The sequence below is a fragment of the Vitis vinifera genome, chromosome 15 (genome assembly GCF_030704535.1).
Source record: "Vitis vinifera cultivar Pinot Noir 40024 chromosome 15, ASM3070453v1".
Lineage (NCBI taxonomy): Eukaryota > Viridiplantae > Streptophyta > Magnoliopsida > Vitales > Vitaceae > Vitis > Vitis vinifera.
In genome coordinates this window covers 16,283,926-16,304,610 of record NC_081819.1, presented here as the reverse complement: position 1 = coordinate 16,304,610, position 20,685 = coordinate 16,283,926, and the positions used below count along the sequence as shown (strand labels likewise).

The 20,685-nt window shown below is 35.4% G+C and overlaps 1 protein-coding gene across 8 annotated transcripts; it reads left to right on the top strand.

The window, feature by feature from the left end:
- The first annotated feature begins 227 nt into the window (after nucleotides 1–227).
- Nucleotides 228–14,011, top strand: LOC100261542 (uncharacterized). Of its 8 annotated transcripts, none has more exons than XR_009467792.1 (6): nucleotides 228–480; nucleotides 9,299–9,407; nucleotides 10,053–10,320; nucleotides 12,154–12,307; nucleotides 12,731–12,863; nucleotides 13,709–14,011. XR_009467792.1 is itself a non-coding variant. In XM_059743070.1 (5 exons), the coding sequence occupies exons 2-5, from the start codon at nucleotides 9,324–9,326 to the stop codon at nucleotides 13,710–13,712; spliced, it is 510 nt and encodes a 169-aa protein (XP_059599053.1). In that variant the 5' UTR covers nucleotides 230–480; nucleotides 9,299–9,323; the 3' UTR covers nucleotides 13,713–14,011. The 8 variants fall into 8 exon arrangements, 4 of the variants coding, with proteins under 4 accessions (XP_059599053.1, XP_059599056.1, XP_059599055.1 ...); XR_009467793.1 differs by having other exon boundaries at nucleotides 235–480; nucleotides 12,163–12,307; nucleotides 12,731–13,440; XR_009467795.1 differs by having other exon boundaries at nucleotides 235–480; nucleotides 12,163–12,307; nucleotides 12,731–13,466.
- The last annotated feature ends 6,674 nt before the right edge of the window (nucleotides 14,012–20,685 follow it).

The following is a 20,685-nucleotide window of genomic DNA, read 5'->3' as shown; positions in this document are numbered from 1 at the left end:
TTCAAGAGACCCCTTTAGTGTAAATTCAATTTTTTTTTTAATATTTATGATTGATATGAAAAATATAGAAGGTGTCTCTTCAAGAAACACTTTTTAAAGTAACAAAAAGTGTCGTAGATTTGAAATTATTTTTCAAAGTATCATACTTTAAGAATTATTTTGCAAAATATCATTTTTTAAGAATTATTTTTTAAAATGACCGTAAAAGTTAAAAAAGCCTAATGATGCGTGGGCGTGTAATTTCGATGAAATATCATCCATATTTCAAACGCTAGTTTTGATTTAATCAAAATAAAGATAGAGAGGAAAATTGTTCTCATGATTTGTTTCCCCCTTTTTATCTCTACTAAATCTAAAAATCAAAAGGGCCACTCGCTTCTCTCACCCGATGCATCAAGGAGTCCTTTTCTGAAGTTGCCCTCCAGACGAGAGAATCCCTAGAAAGGCCCTATTTTCCTCTGCCACTCTCAATCCTCGCAGGTACTAATCTAATCATGCTATTATTATCGTTTTTTTTTTGCAACCCCCGTTTGATTCCCAAGAAAATCCATCCCCCATTTGATTTCCGGGAAAATTCATCCTCGTTTGATTTCCGAGAAAATCCATGCAAAACCCCGAGGAAAACAAAAAAAAATGCTTTTTTTTTTCTCGCTCCCTGTGTGTTCTGGATCTGTTCTAGGGTCTCTTTGCTTTTATGCCATTGGATTTAAATTTCACGAACCCTAAATCCACGATTTTTGAGCCAGACTGAAAGACATAACCTTTGCCTGCAAATCATGATGAGATTACCAAATAGCATCTTATGTTTTTTTTTTAAAAAAAAAATAAAAATTGGACAGATTTTGTATCCTGTGCGTGGGCTGGACTGGTAGGAAATCTCGAGAAATTTTCCAAAAAATGGGTAAAAATACCGATAAATACCGAAATATCGGCGATATTTCTCAAACTTACAGAACATATATTTCACTTGAATATCCAACTTCACTAATCACTATGTACATTTACAAAAATATTACACAATCAATTGAAATATCACTACTGAATTATTAAAATTATTAAAATTAAATCTGATTATTATAATAATTTCACATGTTAAAAAAATATAAATAAAGTTAATTGAGTGAATCACTCAAAAAAATTATACATATTATGATAAAAATATAGAAAAGAAAATTTTAAATTTTATACTTTGTATTGATAAACTCTTTTCAACAACATATCATTTTAATTTGACTTTGTTGAGTTACTAATTTTGTTAAATGCTTAAACTGCGAGGTCTTGTAAGTGGGAAGAAGACAAAAATTTATGATAAGAGATAATTAGTTGTGAGAGAGTTGCAGACAAATTAGACAAATAAATAATGCGGGGAAGACTTTAACCCAAGAAATTTAGTAACTAGAGCTCTAATACTAGTTACCAATTTTCTAAAAACTTAAGTTTTTGGTTTTTGGGTTCTCAATATATATCATTTTCCATCAAATTTTACTGGAAAAGATTTTGTCTAGGCTCCATATAGCTTCTTATTGGTAAAACTCAAACCTTAAAACTGGAATTTAATTGATTGTCTCTCTCTCAAAGTGCGGATTAAACTCTCTCTCTAATCACCTATGTCGAGTTTCACTCTTTCTCCGTTAAGGTTTCCAAAAAAATTTTAATGAGTGTTGTATGCTTCATTTTTTTTTTTTTTTTTGTCTGGTGGGAATATCTGGTTCTTGTGGTGCACACCAAGTGGAGCAAAGTAAGAGAAAACCAAGGTTTTTTTTTTTTCTTTTCTTTATAAAAATCTCTTATTATGTGCCTGAGAAAATGGTTGAAATTTTGAGAAAATCGTCCTCTCTCTCTCTCTCTCTCTCTCTCTCTCTCTCTCTCTCTCTCTTTCCATTCCATTCTGACTAAAAAAGGTTATGAATTTATGTTTTGATAACTCTCTCTTCTCCATCCCATTCTGACTGACCAGGATTCATGAATTCATGTTTTGATAAATTCTGAATTTTGCACCACCTTTCTTCTCTACACAAAGTAGCAAAATTTTTCTCGAAATTTTGTGATTTTTTTTTAATTGAACTGTGATTTTGGTAGATATTTTATTTATTTGAAATGTTCTTTGTGCTCTTTTTCTCTCTCTGTTGCCCATGAACCATTAGAATGTGCATTCCCCATCCCATTCTGGCCAATCAAACGTTATGAATCCATGCTTTGATAAATTTTGAGTTATGCTTTTTGTGCTGTGTGTTTTACCTATGAATCATTTGAATGTGCAATCCCCATCCCATTCTGGCTAACCATCAGTTATGAATATTTGCTGTGATAAATTTTGAATTATGCATTGCCTTTTGTTCTACGCAAAAGTAGCAAAATTGTTCTTGCATTGTTTTGATTTTTTTTTTTAAAATTTAACTGTGATTTCAATAGATATTTTATTATTTGGAATGTTCTCTTTGTGACAATTCTAATTGAACTTTCATTGTCCCTAACAAGATTTTGGCCATTTTTACTAACTTAGATCACTTTGATATTATATATTTAGTTTCAAGAGGCCTTTGTCATTGTGTTTGTACTTTTTTTGAAGAGCTTCTTAATAGTGTACTCTATGGTTTATTGGACCTCTTGAATTTTTTTATCCTATGTTTAGTTGCATAGAGTTGGAATTTTAGGTGCCAGGTCTAATTGAAACACCGGTGGATTTGGAATTGAATTAAATTTGATTTGCCACAATTTGCCTATCAGAAGAAAAAGAAAAAAGGAAAAAAATAAAATAAAATCTCGCTATGCTACTAGTCCATAGATGCAATCCCAAAGTAAAAGTGAGGCTTTTTAGCTCCAAAGAATTGGAACTTCTGAATCGAATCCCATTCTGTGCAAACAAACATGGTCCTAAGTGATATGTTTGGTTGCATAGACTTGGGGCCTGGGAATTGGAAGTGCCAATCTCAATTCCAATGTTAGGTTGCTTTTTATCCAATGGAGATGGAATTTTGTTTACGTTATATAAACCTCTAACCCATAAATTCATTTTCGCAATTTGAGCTTTCATAATCAATTCATTTTTTCAGTTTGGTTGTTCTAGTGAGAGTGGGAGGGAGATGAGGCACAAGGTAGGGGGTAGATGCTGGTTTGCTATGGAGTTGAAGTCTTTCGAGATTTCGGTTGAGGATGTTGGTGGGAAGCTATGTGGTATTATCTTGGAGAGATGGAGAGATTTTTCCTTGTGGATTAGGTTTGGCGAATCCAGTCTAAGGTGCTTGCTGGAAGGGTTGGAAGTGTGCTGTAAGGAGGAGAGTTTTGGGAGAGGGGCAAGGAGTTAGGAAGAGGAAGGAAGGAAATTTAGACTGGACAGGTGCGCTAACGAGGCAGGAAGGTTCATCCTTTGTTCTGTTCGTGATGTGGGAGGGAAGAGATTCTATTTGGTCTTTCCGGAGGGAAGAGGAATCCTGGGGGGTTGGGTTAAGTTGGTTGAAAAGTTGCGTTCTCTTGGTGTGGTTACCCTTGGTGAAGTTAAGGTGGGCTATGGTTATGTTGGTGATAAGGCAGGTAGGATTGGTGATGATCAGGGGGAGGTGGAGGAGGAGAAAAGGTCTTTTGCTGAGGTTACAAAGGCAAAGGTTGGAAGACTAAGAGACGTAGTGTGGCTTCAACTTGGGGGCAGAGACTTGAGGAGCAGGGATGAGCAATTGGGGCTCTGTTTGGTGGGACGGTGGGGTGGAACGACACCTCTGGTCCCTAAGTTGGCTTTGTTAAGAAGATGGGGAGTGCATCTGTGGAATTTGAAAAGGGGAGTGAGTTTTTCGAATTTGGGTGGTGGGCTTTTCCTGGCAGAATTTGAGGATGCAGTGGAAGTAGAGAGGGTGTTGACAAAAGGGATTCGGTACTTTGAGGACAAGGTGTTTCATATTGAGAGGTAAGGGCCCGAGGTAGGTTGTTATTGGGCTGGAGTTCATGTTAATCATTGTTGGGTGAGGGCGGTGGGTCTGTTGTTACAATTCTGGAACCAGGAGGTGTTTAGGAAGTTGGGGGATAGTTGCGGAGGGTTCGTTGATGTGGACGATGACACAAAAAACTTCGTGCAATTTTAGTGGGCCAAGCTTTTGGTGAGGTCTGAGGGGAAAGACTTCCCTGAGACGTTACAGTTGGTGGTGGGCTCTTCATGTTTTGCAATTCAATTGTGGTGCGAAGTGCCACCATGGGTGTCGATGGTGGTGTCGATGCAAAGAGAAGGAGAGGACAAGGGTGAGAGATGGAGGAGAGGTAGATTAACGCGTAGGGCCTTCGCAGGTGCAAGCGTAGGCTCCAATGGTTGAAGCAGCGTGTTCCAGAGGCGAAGTCAGAGCAATGAAAGTGGGTGTTGACTCTGAATTGCACAATTTAGGTATGGCTGGTGATATAGAGGCAGTTGCACATAAAAATGGGAAGGGGAAGGTAGTTGTTGAGGAAAGGTGCTCCTCTTCTGATATTGGAGAGAGAAAAATTGGGGAAGGAAGTGGACCTAAGGGTTACTGGGCCGAGTTCAACAAGCGTGGGTTAGTCTCTGGAGCCTAAGAGCCTAAGTTGCGAGGCTTAGTTAGGACTGGGCCTATGGGCCTTAGTAAGGGCCAAAGCTTGGTGGACAAAGAGGCTAGTGGGCCTGTGGTTAAGGGACAACCCAACTCTCTAAAGTTAAGCCAAAAAGGCCTAGTCCAGGAGTCTGTAGTTGGGGCTTTTAAAGAGCCTAGGGCTCTTGGAGTTAAGATTGTTACCTTTGAGAGGAGTCTTGATGATGCGTTTCTCAGTGTAGTGTTGATTACAGAGGCAGGGGGGACGTCTATAGCAGATGAATCCCTACTGGAGGAAGCTTCCAGGTACTCATTTCTTGAGTCTGGTTCTTTTACTAGCTTTGGAGGTCGGGTTTCTCCTTTTTCTTCTTTCTCTAGGGGGGATAAGGCGATGGTGGTTGCTAGTCAGGGCCTTGGGACACTTGATGAGTTGGTTGTTGAGGTTGGAGAGGCGGTTGTTGACCCATTGAGGGTGATCTAGGCAGATGGTAGTGAGAGGGGAGCCTCGACTAAGTTAGAAGGGGGGGCCAAGGCATATGGTGGAAAAGTGTTGTTGGCAAGAGATCTGGAAAGTGGGTTGGAGGGGGAAGAGAGGAGAGCCACGGTTTTGTGGATGAGTTTTTTGACTTTCTATCGATGTTTGGGAATGCCTATTGAGGGGTTTGAGGGGGAGATCATGGAGCTTATGAAAAGAATGAAAGAAAGGAAAGATCTCAAGGGCAATCTGGTTGGAAAAAAGAGGAAAGTCCAGAAGATCTCAAGATCAGATAGGGAATTGAAAAAACTTGAGTGTTCGGTGAATTATAGTGGTACAGAGAGGTGTGTGGGGGAACTACAACTTGCTTAATGAAGCTATGCCCTTTGGTTTTGAGAAGTGCGTGGGGGTTATATATTTTGCTTTTTGAAATTGAGAATTATATCGTGGAACGTTAGAGGGGCCAATGATAGTGCTAAGAGAAAGGTGATTAAGGCGTTGATCAAGCCTTAGAAGGTGGATTTAGTGTGCTTATAGGAGACTAAGATGGAAGAGATGTCGAAGAAGATAGTCCGAAGCCTTGGAGTGGGAAGATATTTAGAGTGGAGGACTGTTAACTCGAGGGGTGCCTCCAGTGGTGTGTTGGTATTCTGGGACAATAAGGTGTTACAATTGTTGGATGTGGAAGTAGGGATTTTCTTAGCGTCTTGCTGGTTTAAGAATTGTGAGGATGACTTTTGTTGGATTTTTACAAGGGTTTATGGCCTCACTCTGAAGAAAGAGAGGGAAGAGTTCTGGGGTGAGCTAGGTGCTGTTAGAGGGTTATTGGGTGGCCCTTGGTGTGTGGCAAGTGATTTTAATGTGGTTAGGTTCCCTGTGGAGTGTAGTAGAGGAGGCAGACTTACCTGTTCAATGAGGAGGTTCTCTAAGATTATTGAAATTTAGAGCTTAGGGATTTGCCTTTGCAGGGAGGTTCTTACACTTGGAGGGGTGACTTGAATAATCAGTCTAATTCTAGGCTCGATTGGTTTTTGGTCTCGGAGGATTGGGAAGGCCGTTTTACAGGGGTTTGTTCAGTGTGCCCTTCTTAAACCAGTTTATGATCATTGTCCAATTTTGCTAGACGGGGGAGGTCTGAGGAGAGGCCCTAAGCCTTTTAGATTTAAAAATATGTGGTTGAAAGAGGAGGGCTTCAAGGACAAGCTATAGGCTTGGTGGTAGGGTTTTAGTTTCAGTGGGTCTGCTAGTTTTGTTTTAGCTGCGAAGCTGAAAGTCTTGAAGCCGTTATTGAGAGACTGGAATAGGAATGTCTTTGGGAAAGTTGAAGTTAATAAGGCTTGGGCTCTCAATCAGGTGGAATTTTGGGACAGAGTAGAGTTAGATCGGCTTCTCGCTATTCATGAGTTGGAAGCTAGCAAAGGAGCAAAGGAGGATTTTAAAAAGTGGATTCTCCTAGAAGAAATTTCTAAGAGGCAGAAATCAAGGGAAGTGTGATTGAAGGAAGGGGATAGAAACACTAGTTTTTTTCCACAAGTTGGCTAATGCTCACAAGAGGAGGAATCCAGGGGCCCAGATTAAAATTAATGGTTCGTGGTTTACTGAGGAGAATGGAATCAGAGAAGGAGTGGTGAATGAGTTTAAGGTCTTGTTGTCTGCTACAGGAGGGTGGAGACCCAGTATTAGTGGTCTGTCTTTTTGCAACTTTGGTGGCTGTTGAAGCGGCTAGGTTGGAGGAGCCTTTTTCTAAGTTGGAGGTTTTTGGGGCTCTAAAGGGTTTTAGTGGGAAAAAAACTCCAGGGCCTGATGGGTTTTCTATGGCTTTCTGGCAACATTCTTGGGGTTTTGTGAAGGAGGAGGTTATGGGGTTTTTCAGGGAGTTTCATTACCACAATTGTTTTGTCAGAAGTCTAAATGCAACTTTCCTTATTTTGATCCCAAAGAAAGGGGGAGTGGAAGACTTAAGGGATTTCAGGTCAATTAGTTTGGTGGGAGGGTTGTACAAGTGGCTAGCTAAAGTGCTAGCCAATAGGTTAAAGCTGGTGGTGGGTAAGGTGGTCTCTAAGGCCTAAAATGCCTTTGTGGAAGGAAGACAAATCTTGGATGCTACCCTTGTTGCTAATGAAGTCATAAATTCGATTTTGAAGAGCAATGAGGGGGTGATGATGTGCAAACTTGACATAGAAAAGGCGGTAGATCATGTGGATTGCTCTTTCTTGCTTTCAGTTATGGGTTTGATAGGTTTCGGGGAGAAATGGCTTAGGTGGATGCGGTGGTGTATCTCCACAACCAGTTTTTCTATTATGGTTAATGGGACTTCCTCAGGTTTCTTCCAGAGTTCTAGGGGTTTTGAGGCAGGGGGATCCTCTCTCACCGTATCTTTTTGTGATTGTGATGGAGGCTCTTAGTTGTCTTCTTCAGAGAGTTGTAAATGGGGGTTTTCTACTGTCCTATAAGGTGAGGGGTCAAGAAGGTGAGGGGGCCCAAGTGTCTCATTTATTGTTCGCCGATGACACTTTGGTTTTTTGTGGGGCTTCTCAAGATAGGATGATGTATTTAAGTTGGACTCTAATGTGGTTTGAGGTCATTTTGGGATTGAGGATTAACTTTGATAAAAGTGCGTTAATCCCAGTGGGATGTGTAGAAAACGTGGAGTCTCTTGTCTTCTTATTTGGGATTGTCGTTGGGTGCTCTTTATAAATTTGTAGCTGCTTGGGATGGAGTGGAGGTGAGGGTTTGGAAGAGATTGGCTCGGTGGAAATGCCAATACATTTCCAAAGAAGGGAGGATTACCTTGATTTGGAGCACTTTGGCTAGCTTGCCCATTTCTTTCATGTCTGTGCTTTTTCTACCAAGGACGGTCAAATTGAGGTTAGAGTAGATTCAGAGGGATTTTTTGTGGGGAGGCGAGGCTCTTGAGCAGAAACCTCATCTTGTTAGGTGGGAGTTGGTTTGCTTGGACAAAAACAAAAGGGGGTTAGGGGTGAAACACCTCTCTACTCTAAATAAGGCGCTTTTGTGCCAAATGAGAAAGGGGCTGTTTGGAATCAAGTGATTAAAGGAAAGTATGAGGAGGAGTAAGGGGGTTGATGTTCCAAGGAAGTGAGGAGGGGGTATGGTGTGGGGTTGTGGAAAGCAATTAGGAGGGAGTGGCATGTTGTAAGTAGTGGGCTTTCTTTTGTGGTGAGTAATGGCCATAGGGTGAAATTTTGGAAGGATAGATGGTGTGGGGCTGCACCTTTTTGTGTTTCCTTTCCTACTTTATTTGCACTAGCTGTCTCCAAGAGTGCTTGGGTGAAAGATGTGTGAGTGCCACTGAGGGAGGGGGGAGTTGGAGCCCGCTTTTCTCTAGACCTTTCAATGATTGGGAGGTGGATGAGGTGTATAGGTTTTTATTAGGTCTCAATGGGAAGTGTTCAGCAGGATGTGGAAGATAGGGTGCTTTGGATAGAGACTAAATGTGAGAAGTTTTCCATTAAGTCTCTCTACAAAGCATTAGGTTTTGACTCTTCAGTCTCTTTCCCTTCGAATGTTATTTGGAAAACTTGCGTGCAGCCTAAAGTGAGTTTTTTTGGGTGGGAAGCAAGGGGGGAAAAGCTCTTACTTTGGACCAACTCCAAAAAAGAGGATGGCCTTTAGCGAATAGATGCTACCTTCGTCAAATGCATGAAGAATCGATAGATCACATCCTCCTCCATTGTGCCAAGGCAAGGACTTTATAGGCTTTGTTTTTCTCTCTCTTTGGGTTGCAGTGGGTGCTGCCAGCCACTGTTAAGGAGACGCTGTTGAGCTGGAACGGGTCTTTTGTGGGAAAAATGAGAAAAGGAAGTTTGGAGAGCAGGTCCCTTATGTATTTTTTGGACGGTTTGGAAGGCAAGAAATAATATTGCGTTTGAAGATAATGTGTTGTTCATCCAAAGACTTAAGAGTTCTTTTGTTTTCTTGCTTTGGTCGGAGACAAAATTGTTTATAAAAGATGGTCCTTCGACCTTAGTTGGTTTCATTGATTAGGTGGGTTCTTGTTGAGGGTGGGGTTTTTCTTGCTCCTCCGTGTTTGATAGGGGAGGTGTATCTTCTTTGTATACTTTGAGTCGCTGTTTTAGCGGCTCTTTTCAATACAATTTTTATCTCTTTTACTTATAAAAAAAAAAAATTCATTTTCACAATTGCAGCAGGTTTTTTATTTCCACAGAATTGGAATTCTAGATTGAGTCTATTCTGTTTTAGCCAAATGTAGCCTTGATTTCTTATATGTTGTTGTAGTTAACAAATAATGTGAAAACGTTTCACCATTCAGGTAAGGGGTCTCATAGAGGACTAAAATGGATGAAAGTATGAAGCAACTCCAACAAGGCTTAATTGAGATTGAAATTGAAGCTGAGAATGTCCTTTTAGCTCGACATCAGGTAAAAGTGGACTGTAAATTTTCTTTTTCCAGAACTACATTTAGGGTGTTTAAGCTCTCTCTAAGACTCAATTTGTCTACTAAAAAATTGTAGGAAAAAAAAAAAAAAACAGAAGAAGACCAGAGTTTTGGAGTTTTCAATCTTTTGGACCTGGGATCTGATAAAAAAAAAAATTAGGACTTGGGAGAAGAGGACCTTCATTGAGCTGAGCCTAAAACCTCCATTTTGCTTATCTAATATGAAAATTTCATTTTTATGAAGCTAAAGCAGCTTAAAATGTAATCAATTGTCACAGCTGTGGTTTGTTTCAATAAATGCATTGCTGAAATCTCCAGAAATGGAAATGGAGAAAAATTTTAAGAATTTGTCTTTTTTCTGGCAGTTTGGTTTTTTCTATGGATGTTTGAAAATGAAAATGTAGAAAATGACTGCTTGAAGTATCTGAAATTTGAGCCTTTTTTGAGAGAATTTTAAAATATGGTAATGCATGTGAGAAGCATTTTCTGCATAATTCTTTGCTTTTCATTTTTGTAAACCATGAACCTGGATAAACCTTGCCCTAGGATTTGATTTCTCCTTTTCATTTGCCTGGTTCTCTTTTAATCCAATGGAGATTTATGGATTTCTTATTATGGCAAAATCTAGCTAGTTGAGAATGATAGAGTGAGGAATGGGAATAGGGAAGCCCTTACAGCACTTAGGAAGAGGGCACGGACAACAAAAACCAGTGTTCCTTCTCCTTTTGAGTCGATCATGAAGGAGATTGAGCAGCTTGAATCAAGGCCTTTGGTGAAGGAGGTGTGTGCAACCTGTGGCAACCATGACTCAAGGGAGAACACATGGACGATGTTCCCTGGAACTGATGTTTTTGCTAGGATTCCATTTCATGCTGCTCATTCCATTTTGGAGAAAGGTCTTTTTCTGGAACCTTTTCTTTTTCGAAATTAGTTGTTTAAATTGGATATTTATATAGATTTAAATGTGATATGATGGATTGTACTGTATTGAATTTGGAACTTTGGTTCTCCCCAGAATTTATGCTATGTTATAATGGTTCTAAGATTAAATCATGGGTCAATTAAAAAACATGTCCTTATATTTGTGTAAATATTAATAAGTAATGGACAACTTCAAACTTAGGTTATCTATATGAGGTCTTTCTTGCTGTTTGCTATATATAAGATGATACGTATCTTATACAGTGTATAAAGGTACCAAATTTATTTAGTGTGCCTGTCATCTCAATTGTGGAGCCTTTTTTGGAAATGTTAAAAAATATGCAATATAAAAATAAGGTAAAATTTGGAAATCCGTGGAAAGGTATTTGGATGAAAAGAGAAGCTTTCTTGATAATTGATTATGTTAAAGGTCCAGTGGCCTATAAAACCACTTATCTTGGAAGGAGTTGTTTGCATGATATAAAACTTGTATGGTCATTAACCATCAATTCTATAACCAAAAAATTTGTGTAAATTATTAAAGTATTAGAAGTCCTTGAGTTCTGTCTTTTTGTTTTAGTGTAATGCCTTCCACTTCATTCTGTGGTTTCAATCATTGCAGAAATCCTTTGTTTTATTACTATATCACTCCAAAGCAAGTTCCAAAGTGCTTTGCTAGGTGCTCACCCTTTCCAACCAAGATTGGAAAAGAGAGAGAGATAGGAGGCTGCAATATTAGGTGGATTACTCAGTGGGTAACTCTTCCCTGGTGGGATAAGGTTTTCAACTTTTGAATTGGGAGTTGTTTCTTTATGATATTTTTGACCGAATCCCATGTGTCCAGAGTGTTGCATCCAGCTGTAGGTGGAAGACCTAAAAATTTTAAAATTAAAGTGAATCAACCCTTAATTATGTAAAATAGAATAAAAGCATTCTACTTATTTTACTGAGGGCTTTTTTGCAACACATTTTGTTTAAGAAGCTGTTTAGAATTACTAGTTGAGATGCAGAGACATGGTACAACTTAAGTAAGTTTTATCCCATTTTTCTTTGTCTGGGATTTTATATGATGTTACATCACAATCCATAATGTCTTTCTTTAGATTCCTTGACCTAGGATCCTTTTTATCCTCCTATTCTCCCACATTGCATTTGTATTGAACCATATCACTCAATTCTTGTTTCTTAAAGCAAAAGTTGCTTAATCATGTCTCATGGCAAAGTAGTCTCAGTGCCTTTTTTCTTTCCTATTCGACTTGTCACTAATTGGTGTTACCTAACTTCTGATGGAAGTCACTTTTTGTAATCCTAAACCTTTCTATCTCATGACTTGCTTTTATCGGAATCCTCTTTTCAGCAAGGCCTCATTCAACAGGCATGTTGCTTGGCTTCCTACAATTTATAAATAAAGCATGTCTAGCTTTATTGCTGTCCTATCGCATTTCCCTTTGATTTGATCGCTATCCATAGATACATATTAGGTATGAACTTTTCCACCTCATTCACCCCTATTTACACCCCAAACCATGTGTTGATTGGAAAGATATTAATGAGGGAAAATGGGAAGTGAGGCAATTCTAAGGAGAGAAAAACATGTAGCGTTGACTAATTAATATCACAATATGAATTATATCCAATTTGTTTGACTTGTGTACTTTGGTGCGCCTTTTGCTTGGTGCTGTAAATATATGTTTTTTTTTTTTTTTTTGCCTATATATATATATAAAAGATAATATATCCTATTTGTTAAAGCATAATAATCATTCATGTTGTGATCATGTCATCTCTTTTCTTTTCAATTTTTTGAGGCAATGTAGATCAAGAACGACTTGATTATGATGCAAAGAAACTACAAAGCTACTTGAAGGAAAAATCCTTTTTAATTTCGGAGAAAGGTGTTCTTGCTGACAAGATCAGCCCTGGTATTATCAGATCTCTGGTGACCTTAACTGACAAGCCGAAGTAAGTTATTCATTTGTAAACAATAGTCAACCTGATCACCACTAATTATTTCCTTTTTTATTTTTTCTTTTTTGTTCCACATTTTACATTAGCTTGTGGACATGGTTTCACAACCACACTGGTCCCCAATGAAGAGGAATTTTAAACTCTCACAATTATTTTTCTTTGCTAGATTATGCAAATGTTCAAATTTAGCTGTTGCATCCAGCCACGGTTAAATGTCTTCTAGATTTCATTGTCATGATATTGTAACCTCTCAAAGCCATCAATTGTAGCATCATCCCCCTCTAGGGACAGATAATGATGCAAAAGCTAAAATTTCCCTGTGATTTATTTTTATTTTTCTTTGTTTCTGTAACATTAAGCATAATTGTGTTTATCAATAATCAGCTTTATTGTTCACTTTTTAACATTTGGTTACAGATAATCGACTCCAAGAAGAATACCCGCACATTTCCACCTTTTGTCTTTGAAATTTACAGAAGAATGTATCTAATGTGTGTTAGTGTAATAAATTATGCAGCCCAATGATAGTTGTGGTGTTGTCCATGTTATGGTTAGTATTTTTTTACCTGACCATCAAATACAACCTCATAATTGTTATGCACATGCACACAATAAAAAGCACATGCCTGGATATGTGTATTCCACAAAGTACATGTATAGAACCATGTTCCCGTGCAGTTGCTTTCTTCCACACCCCATATAATTGTCTCCCGTATATGCATGCAAAGTCCAAATCTGGGCCTGTGACCACAATAATAGCTTTAATTTGTGTTTTTCCTTTCAGTGTTTTGTGTTTTCTTCCTCACTACTCAAACAACGTGTTAGAAAAAGTTCGGTGTGAGGTTTCCGGGACCATTTAGTTCTATACTTGCACTATAGAGTTCAGAAGTTTCGTGGGGACTCTACAAACGGTTGAAGATAACATGTCATGCTTTTGTCTTCTTCTTTCTGTCATTCTCTGTGGTCCCTTTTCACCAAAGGCTTTGCTTTTCTCATCATTCCTTTTTCCTCTTCCTTCCCTTTCCTCTCAAGAAAATGGTGTCTTTCAGCAAGCAAGAAGTGAAATAGAAGAGAGTCTCGGGTGTCTTGGGTGTCTCAGATACCTGGAACATGTCTCAATGAATTTTGTATGATAGAGATATATTCCCTAAAGGTTGTTTAGATGCTGCAGAAAGGAACTATTCTGTTTTAATATATTTCATTGCAGTATACGATGAATTCCGGGAAGAAATCTTCTTCTCTTTATGCTGCCATCTTTCTTGATGACCTTATTTGCATGCATGACAACATTCTAACTGATGGCTGGTGTGCCCTCAAAACACTATGGAGAATCATTGATCTATATATCGACTGTCCATTACTAGAAAAAGCATATTGATCCTTTTCCTATTTCAGGTAGAGGGATTTGCTGAACTTTCTCAGTTGAGGTGAGTGATAGAAGAAAAGCAACTTCAGAGAGATGGAAAGAGCTTGCCCTTCACTGCAAAGGAGAAAATAGATAGAGCTGTAGCAGGAAAATTGGAGGCATGCCAAGTGAAAGTTTCCATGTAATTATAGGAGATTTTGATGGAACTGTAATACTGATTTAAATAATAATCATTTTAAGGTCCATCCAGTGTTTGGATGTCTCTTGTTTATTGGCTGAGTGTTAGAAATCTTCCCTGTTTGAGTAAATTAATAAAGCGAGGTTCAAGTCTACCTAACTTGGAGAGGAAACCTAAAAAATCAAGGGCCTGTTTGTTTTTTTGTTTAAAGTTTTAATCAACTTAAGATGTTTTACATTTCATTTTTGTCTTATTTTCAGAAATTTTATTTAAATATATAAGATAAAAAATTTTAATTTTTATCTAATATATGAAATTTGAACTATACATTGGCATCTGTTCATTTATGATAATTAATTTGAATGCAATACAAAAATAAAATGAATTTCTCATTCTCAATTTTTGTGCCAATATTACAAATATATATGCTTGTGATGAAGAATTTTTCATGGCCTACACAGGAGTTGCAGCAGCCCAATGATTGATTACAGTAGATGTTTCATTAGTAAGTCACATGTATTCACTTACCAACACCTAAATATAAGAACTCCATTCCATGATTGGGTTTGATGAAAAGAAAATTGTTGTCTTGTGACTGGGGATGGAAACCAGCTTCATACAGACCCCTTTTTTTGCTGATCAAATTGGGAAGGTGCACTGCACTGCAGAATGGAAACTCATTTTTCTTGAGGACCACTACAGGAAAAAAGGAAAAAGAAAAGAAGGGGGTCTCTGAATTTAAGATGGAAAAATGGGTAGGGTGGGGAGATGCATGTTTCATAATGTGAAAATTTATGTAATGTGAACGTATGATCACTGTCATCTCTTCCATTACCTAAGTATTGAGATGTTGACAGGGCAAAGCTTATAGCTCTACATAATGCACAACTTTCTTGGCCTGTTCCACTTTTCTTGTAAAAGTTCAGTTTCATGTTGAAAAGTGAATACAACTCTCTCCTTTCCCCACACACCACTGCTATAATACCATGATAAATATGGTTTCATTTGTTAGGTGATTTGGGTGAAGATGAAGGCAAACTTCCCACATGTGATACCAATCTTACATACATGTCTGCTGCAGCTTATGCTTTTACCCCCCCACCCCCTCTCAAAATTAAATGCAACCTACCAATCTTTAAGGGCTCCAACTTACGTGATTCAATTCCTATTGTCTTATTCTCTTCCTTTCTATTTGATTTTAATCCCTTTTACTCAAATCAATTCTTACCCTTCTCCCCCTCCCTCTCTTTAGTTTTATCCATCAATAGCCATCTCAATGAACCCCTTTCTTCCACAATGAAACATGATTCATTGAATGTGAATTTGGCTGAGGAGTTTGGCCAAAGGGCTCTAAAGAGAAGCATGATGTGGAAAAATTTTCCAATCTTGGAAATGGGTTTGGGGGCTTACTGAAGGGGATTAAGAGAGAGATGGAGAAAACCCAACTGGCACCAACCATGGAGTACAGGGCTTTTAGCTTGATGGAGAAGCCCCAGCAAGGTGAGGCTGTGGTCACCAATTAGGGGACTAGAGAGTTTAGGTGGGTTGATGATAGAGAGTGATGATTCTTTCCTTTGCGTTAGGTACAAGTGATTATTCCTAAAAGTGGACCTTTCCTTTTAAGTCTATGAGGGGAACATAAAAATTAACAACCCACTTTGGTTGGTTAATTTCATGATTGGGAGGTGAAAATCTTAGCAAGAAAAAGAAAAGAAAATGATCACTGTTAAACGAGTGATGCTTTCTTTTTATTTTTAGGGTTCTAGTAGTTGATTAAGGTTTGTTTGTTTGATAAACTTATCATATCAAATCAAAGAATCTTGGTTGCCTTCTTGTCACTAACTTGATTAGATGTGTGTCCCTCAGTTCTAAGATAACCAAGGTCTTTGATTAGACTAGACTAAATTTCATAATTTCTTGGGAAAAAAAATTATAAAAATGGTAATTTTTTCTTCTTTTTTTTTGGGTGTGATGGGAGGGGAGGAGAAATGAGTGGACGTGTGAAATTATGAACCACGAATCATTGCCCCCCTCCTGCAATGCCCTCTCTTTCCAAAACTACTGACACATTTTCCTTTCATTTGTTGTGATTAGACTGTTTTTGTTTTTGTTGTTTTTGCCTTTCTAAGACTCAATATCTGGACTTCCCACATAGACAGACCCACCTCCTCCAACATTTCAATTTCCCTTTTTCTAATTTTTTTTGTATTTACTTTGATTTGATTGTGATGCTGCATTTATTGGGATTCCCCCCTCTATGCCTCTGCCTCTGCCTCACCCCATTATTCAAGTTTCAAATTATTTGTTTAAATAACAATTTAAAAAAAAAACCCCTTTAGAGAAAAAATAAATTTTTTTCCAAGTTAGTAACTACAGAATTTCCAAATGTTTTGTCTTGGAAAATCTAACACAAAAGTTGACATCTTCTCAAATTTCATTTCACCTTGATTTGGACAACTTTCCTAACCCATGTTGGGTCAACTTGCCCCCATATGAGTGAATATTTCTTTTTCTTTTTTTCTTTTTTAATTAATTTACCATGTTGGTAGATCTTTTGTCACAACAAAATTTCCAAACCCCACAAAATTTTCACCCAATTTTCCCATCACACACAATAAAAATCCCATGAAATAGTTGAGACAAACTTACCAAAACTTTACCTTAAAAAATTAATTAAAATAAAAAAAAAATTACTCAAGTTGGAATTGGTGGGCCAAGATGGTTTGACAAATATGAGGCATTTAGGTCTAGACACAAGAATAATTTGTCCAAGTCAATCAAATTGGAAAAAGAAGAGGTAAAGGAAAAGGAAAAGGAAATCAAAAAGTAAAAAGAGATTTTGGATTTTGGACAAATTGAGGTGTTTTAAACTAGAATATTCTCTTCTACTTTTTCTTTTTCTTTTTTTTTCTTTCTAGGTTAGGCAATATGTAAATAAAAAATTCCCCACTTCATTTATCATCTTCTCATTCTTCCCAACCCCTCATATGGAAAGTTGTACAGTTAAAAAAAGGCAAGTCTACTGTTAAAAAATAATAATTAAGAGATAGATATTTTTAATTTTATAAATATCTAGTTTATAAAATTTATTAAAAATGAAGAAATTTCTTTTTCAGGGACTCAAGTCAATTATGAAGTCAACTCATATTAACATAACCTTCAAATGGTATGGTGGGTATCCATTGATTTTTGTTTTAGAATTAAGATTTTACAAATGATATTTAATAAGTAGGGTGATGGGTTTTTTTTTTTTTGACTTAATTCTAAATAAGACTTAAAATTAAAAGGTATTTAATAGGATTAAGTATCAAATTATTTTTTTAAAATTTTATTTATACTAAATATTAATAAGTAAATAAAAATCAATATATTACTTTTTAGTCTTTAAATAAACTATTGAGATTTATTTTTTAAAAGATAATAACTATTAAAAAAATAAGCATTTAAAATTTTAAAATATAAATAAGTTCTTATAAAAGATTCTTTTATATTTTTTGTACCTGCAATTATCATTATTTTATATTTTTAAAAATAAAAATAGAAAATGCATTTGAAAAACTTTGATCATAAAAATTTAGAAAGAATGATAGTACATAAAAAGGTTTTTATTTTTATTTTTAGCTTTTAAAAATATAAAATAAAATTAGAATTATCAAAAAAAAAATTATGTATATTATTTATGAGAAATGATGATTTGAAAATAAATAAATTTTTGAATCCATTACCATAAATTCATAACATAAATCTTGCAAATATAAGAGAAGAAAATTAAAAAATAAATAGAAAAATAAGATCTACGTGGCAATTTCTGGGAATAAACTGAAAAAAAAAAAAGGTAGAGAGAGAATGTGGGTGTTGAAAAGTCTACTGTCTGTTTTTATTATTATTTAATTTTTATAATATTAATTTGGGATGAGTCTGACTAACTTAGACATTCCGTACATAAGAGTCAACGTCCGTGTCAGCCTTCCACCAAATACAACCAGACTTTCTTTTTCACTTTTTCCATTTCTACCCCTCCTTCTCCCCGTTCTCCACTTTCCCTTTTCTGAGTATTCTCAACTCGCCTCCCCGTCCTCGCACCTGTCCGTATGTTAGGGGGGCATTCTCGTCATTTCACGACTGCAATACCACCGCTTTGCCGACAGGCGTTATCTGAAGCAGCGAGTACAGCTGATTTTACGTACGCGTGCGAGTGAGAGTGGTTCGGTCGCGAATAATAATACATCGTACGTTCGAGATACGATCATCTCCTCCCCTGTCTTTTTGCTCACTTTTTTATACAGATGACCTTACTCTTTTTCCTTATTACATTGTTGACCCACTTTATCTTTTTCTTCGCCAGTCATCTCCTCCCCCGTCTTTCACACCAAGACTTTTCACTTTTATCTGGATTTATACTTGTAATTTTTATTTTTCTTCCTGGTAAAACCTTCAAGAAATTTTTTTAATGGATAATAATAAATTTTTTTAAGGCTAATTTCCTTCCTCTCTCCTAATTTTTTTTATCAAATATATCTACTTCTCATTTATTTAAAATTTTATTAAATGATTCTCTTATTATTTTGAAAAATACGAATTGTCATGCACTACCATAAAAATAATTATAAAATAAAAAATCCTCTAAAAATAATTAAAGTTTTATAACCTTACTGATCAACATGGTTATTCGAGTGCCAGATGGTAATACATAGATCAAAGATAACATCTAAATGGTTAAAGATAATAATTTGATAAAAAAAATATAAAATATTAATTATTTTTAAATAACGGCTAAAAATTTGTAATTAATCATTTGCTTTTTAATGTAATTAGTTAAAAAATGATAAAATGGACGAAGAGGAGTAACTCACACGTAAAAAAAACATATAAAAAAATACAAGTGAGGGATATTTTGGTCAATATGTAAATTTGGTCGGTCGGTAGCTATGCCTCTTAGGGCACCTCCATTTAATGCACTTGTTCCCGTCAAAGCACCTTAATTTAGCAAAAAGTGAAAAAATTAAAAACATATAACCACGTACGAATTGCTTCGCGTGTAGACACGACCTAGTAATAATAATGGATTAAAATGAGTTGCCAGACGGGTAAAAAAAGACTGTCATTGGCACGTACTCTCGACGGGTGTGAGAAGACGCGTGGCATGAGTTCTGCTCAAGGACGTATGACTGGGGGCATGGTTTTCAAGTGGTTAGCCTCGGGAGGGATTAGGGCCACCAACAAAATCAATATATAAGATTTTTCATTTATTATTATTAGTCTTCTTTGTTTTTTTTACCAAATATATATATATATATATATATATATATATATATATATATATATATATTAGTAAATATTTGAGAAATAAAGGTATCATTGTTTTAATAGATAATATATTTGAAATAATTGATCATATGGGCTTCCATTAAGCATTCTCACCCAATTAATAGTATGGTTTTTTTTTTTTTTGTTTCAAGTTAGTCTCAAATTTCAGATAGTTTATTTTTATTGACATATTATTTATTTTTTAATTTTTTTATTAAATAAATTTTTTTAAATATTCAACTTTTTTAAATGGTAAAAATAATCGATTGATTTTTTTATTTCTTGATACTTAATAAAAATAAAATATTTAAAAATAATTAATTTAATACTTAACAGACGAATAATCTTTAAATTTAATTTAAAATTAAATAAAAAAACAAACACCATCCAATAAGTTTAGTATTACGAAAATATTTTATCTATAATATTTACTATTAAAAAAATAATTATAAACTTTATTTTTAATCCAGTTTTTATTTTTTAAAATAAAACATGTTATAAAAATGCTAATATTTTATGTTTTTATGATTTTTATTATCAAACATGTGTTTTTTTTTTTAAAAAAAAAAGGAAAAATGTTTTCAAAAATAGCTTCCAAAATAACTTATGATTCTTATTTTATACCATAGAGAGAAAATCATTTCTTCATTTAAAAAATAAACGAGAGGTGATGATATAAATTTTTTGGAGGGTATTAAGTATTAACTCTTGTCAAATTTGAGCCATTTCACATAAAGACTTTTACCTTGTCCGACATTATTTAATAATTATCGTAATTCCTTGTCACATTATTTTTTTATTCCTCAAAATTTTAAATAATTTTTAAAAATATTAAGATTCATTTGACTATATTTTTCTAAAATTTGTTTTCAAAACTATATATATATATATTAATTTAAAAATAATTTTTAAAAATAAGTTTAAAAAAACACAACAAAACAAGTCCATGTTTTTATTTTGTTTTTAAAATTTGATGAAAATAACTTTTGAATTATTTTCTAAAATTTAATCTCTATTTTATTTTATTTTTAGATAACAACGGCCTAATAATATTAAATTTTTATAATATAGAAAAATTATTTTTAAATCATGCGAATAAATAGACCATTACTTTTTTAAAGTAAAATTTTAAAAGTTTTTTAATCTATATAAAAGTTATTATTATTCATTTATTTTAAAAATAAAAAGCAACACGTGTATTCAGACCAACACTTAATTTTTTGGTAAAAGTCAAATATTGGATGTAATCAAGGTGTTATTCATAAACATATCCACAAAAAGGGAAACTCCATTAGTGGCAACACAGGTTAATAATTTAAGAGAGGATTTATTATAATAAATAATTAATGATTGAATTATTATTTGTGAAAAAAGAGAGGAGCTAATTATCAATGTTGGTAATAGTAAATTAGAACAAAAAGAGAGGGTTAGATGTGGATGGGCCCTCGAGATCTAAAAATTAATTTTGTCTATTAGAGTTTAAGAATAACAGTTCATTCTAATAATAATAATTATTATTAT

Excerpts from the sequence above, each read along its gene's own strand:
- LOC100261542 (XM_059743070.1), top strand. The coding sequence starts at position 9,324 with ATGGATGAAAGTATGAAGCAACTCCAACAAGGCTTAATTGAGATTGAA. Across the intron at positions 9,408-10,052 it reads TCCTTTTAGCTCGACATCAG|CTAGTTGAGAATGATAGAGT; the intron begins GTAAAAGTGGAC and ends GGCAAAATCTAG. Across the intron at positions 10,321-12,153 it reads TCATTCCATTTTGGAGAAAG|GCAATGTAGATCAAGAACGA; the intron begins GTCTTTTTCTGG and ends CAATTTTTTGAG.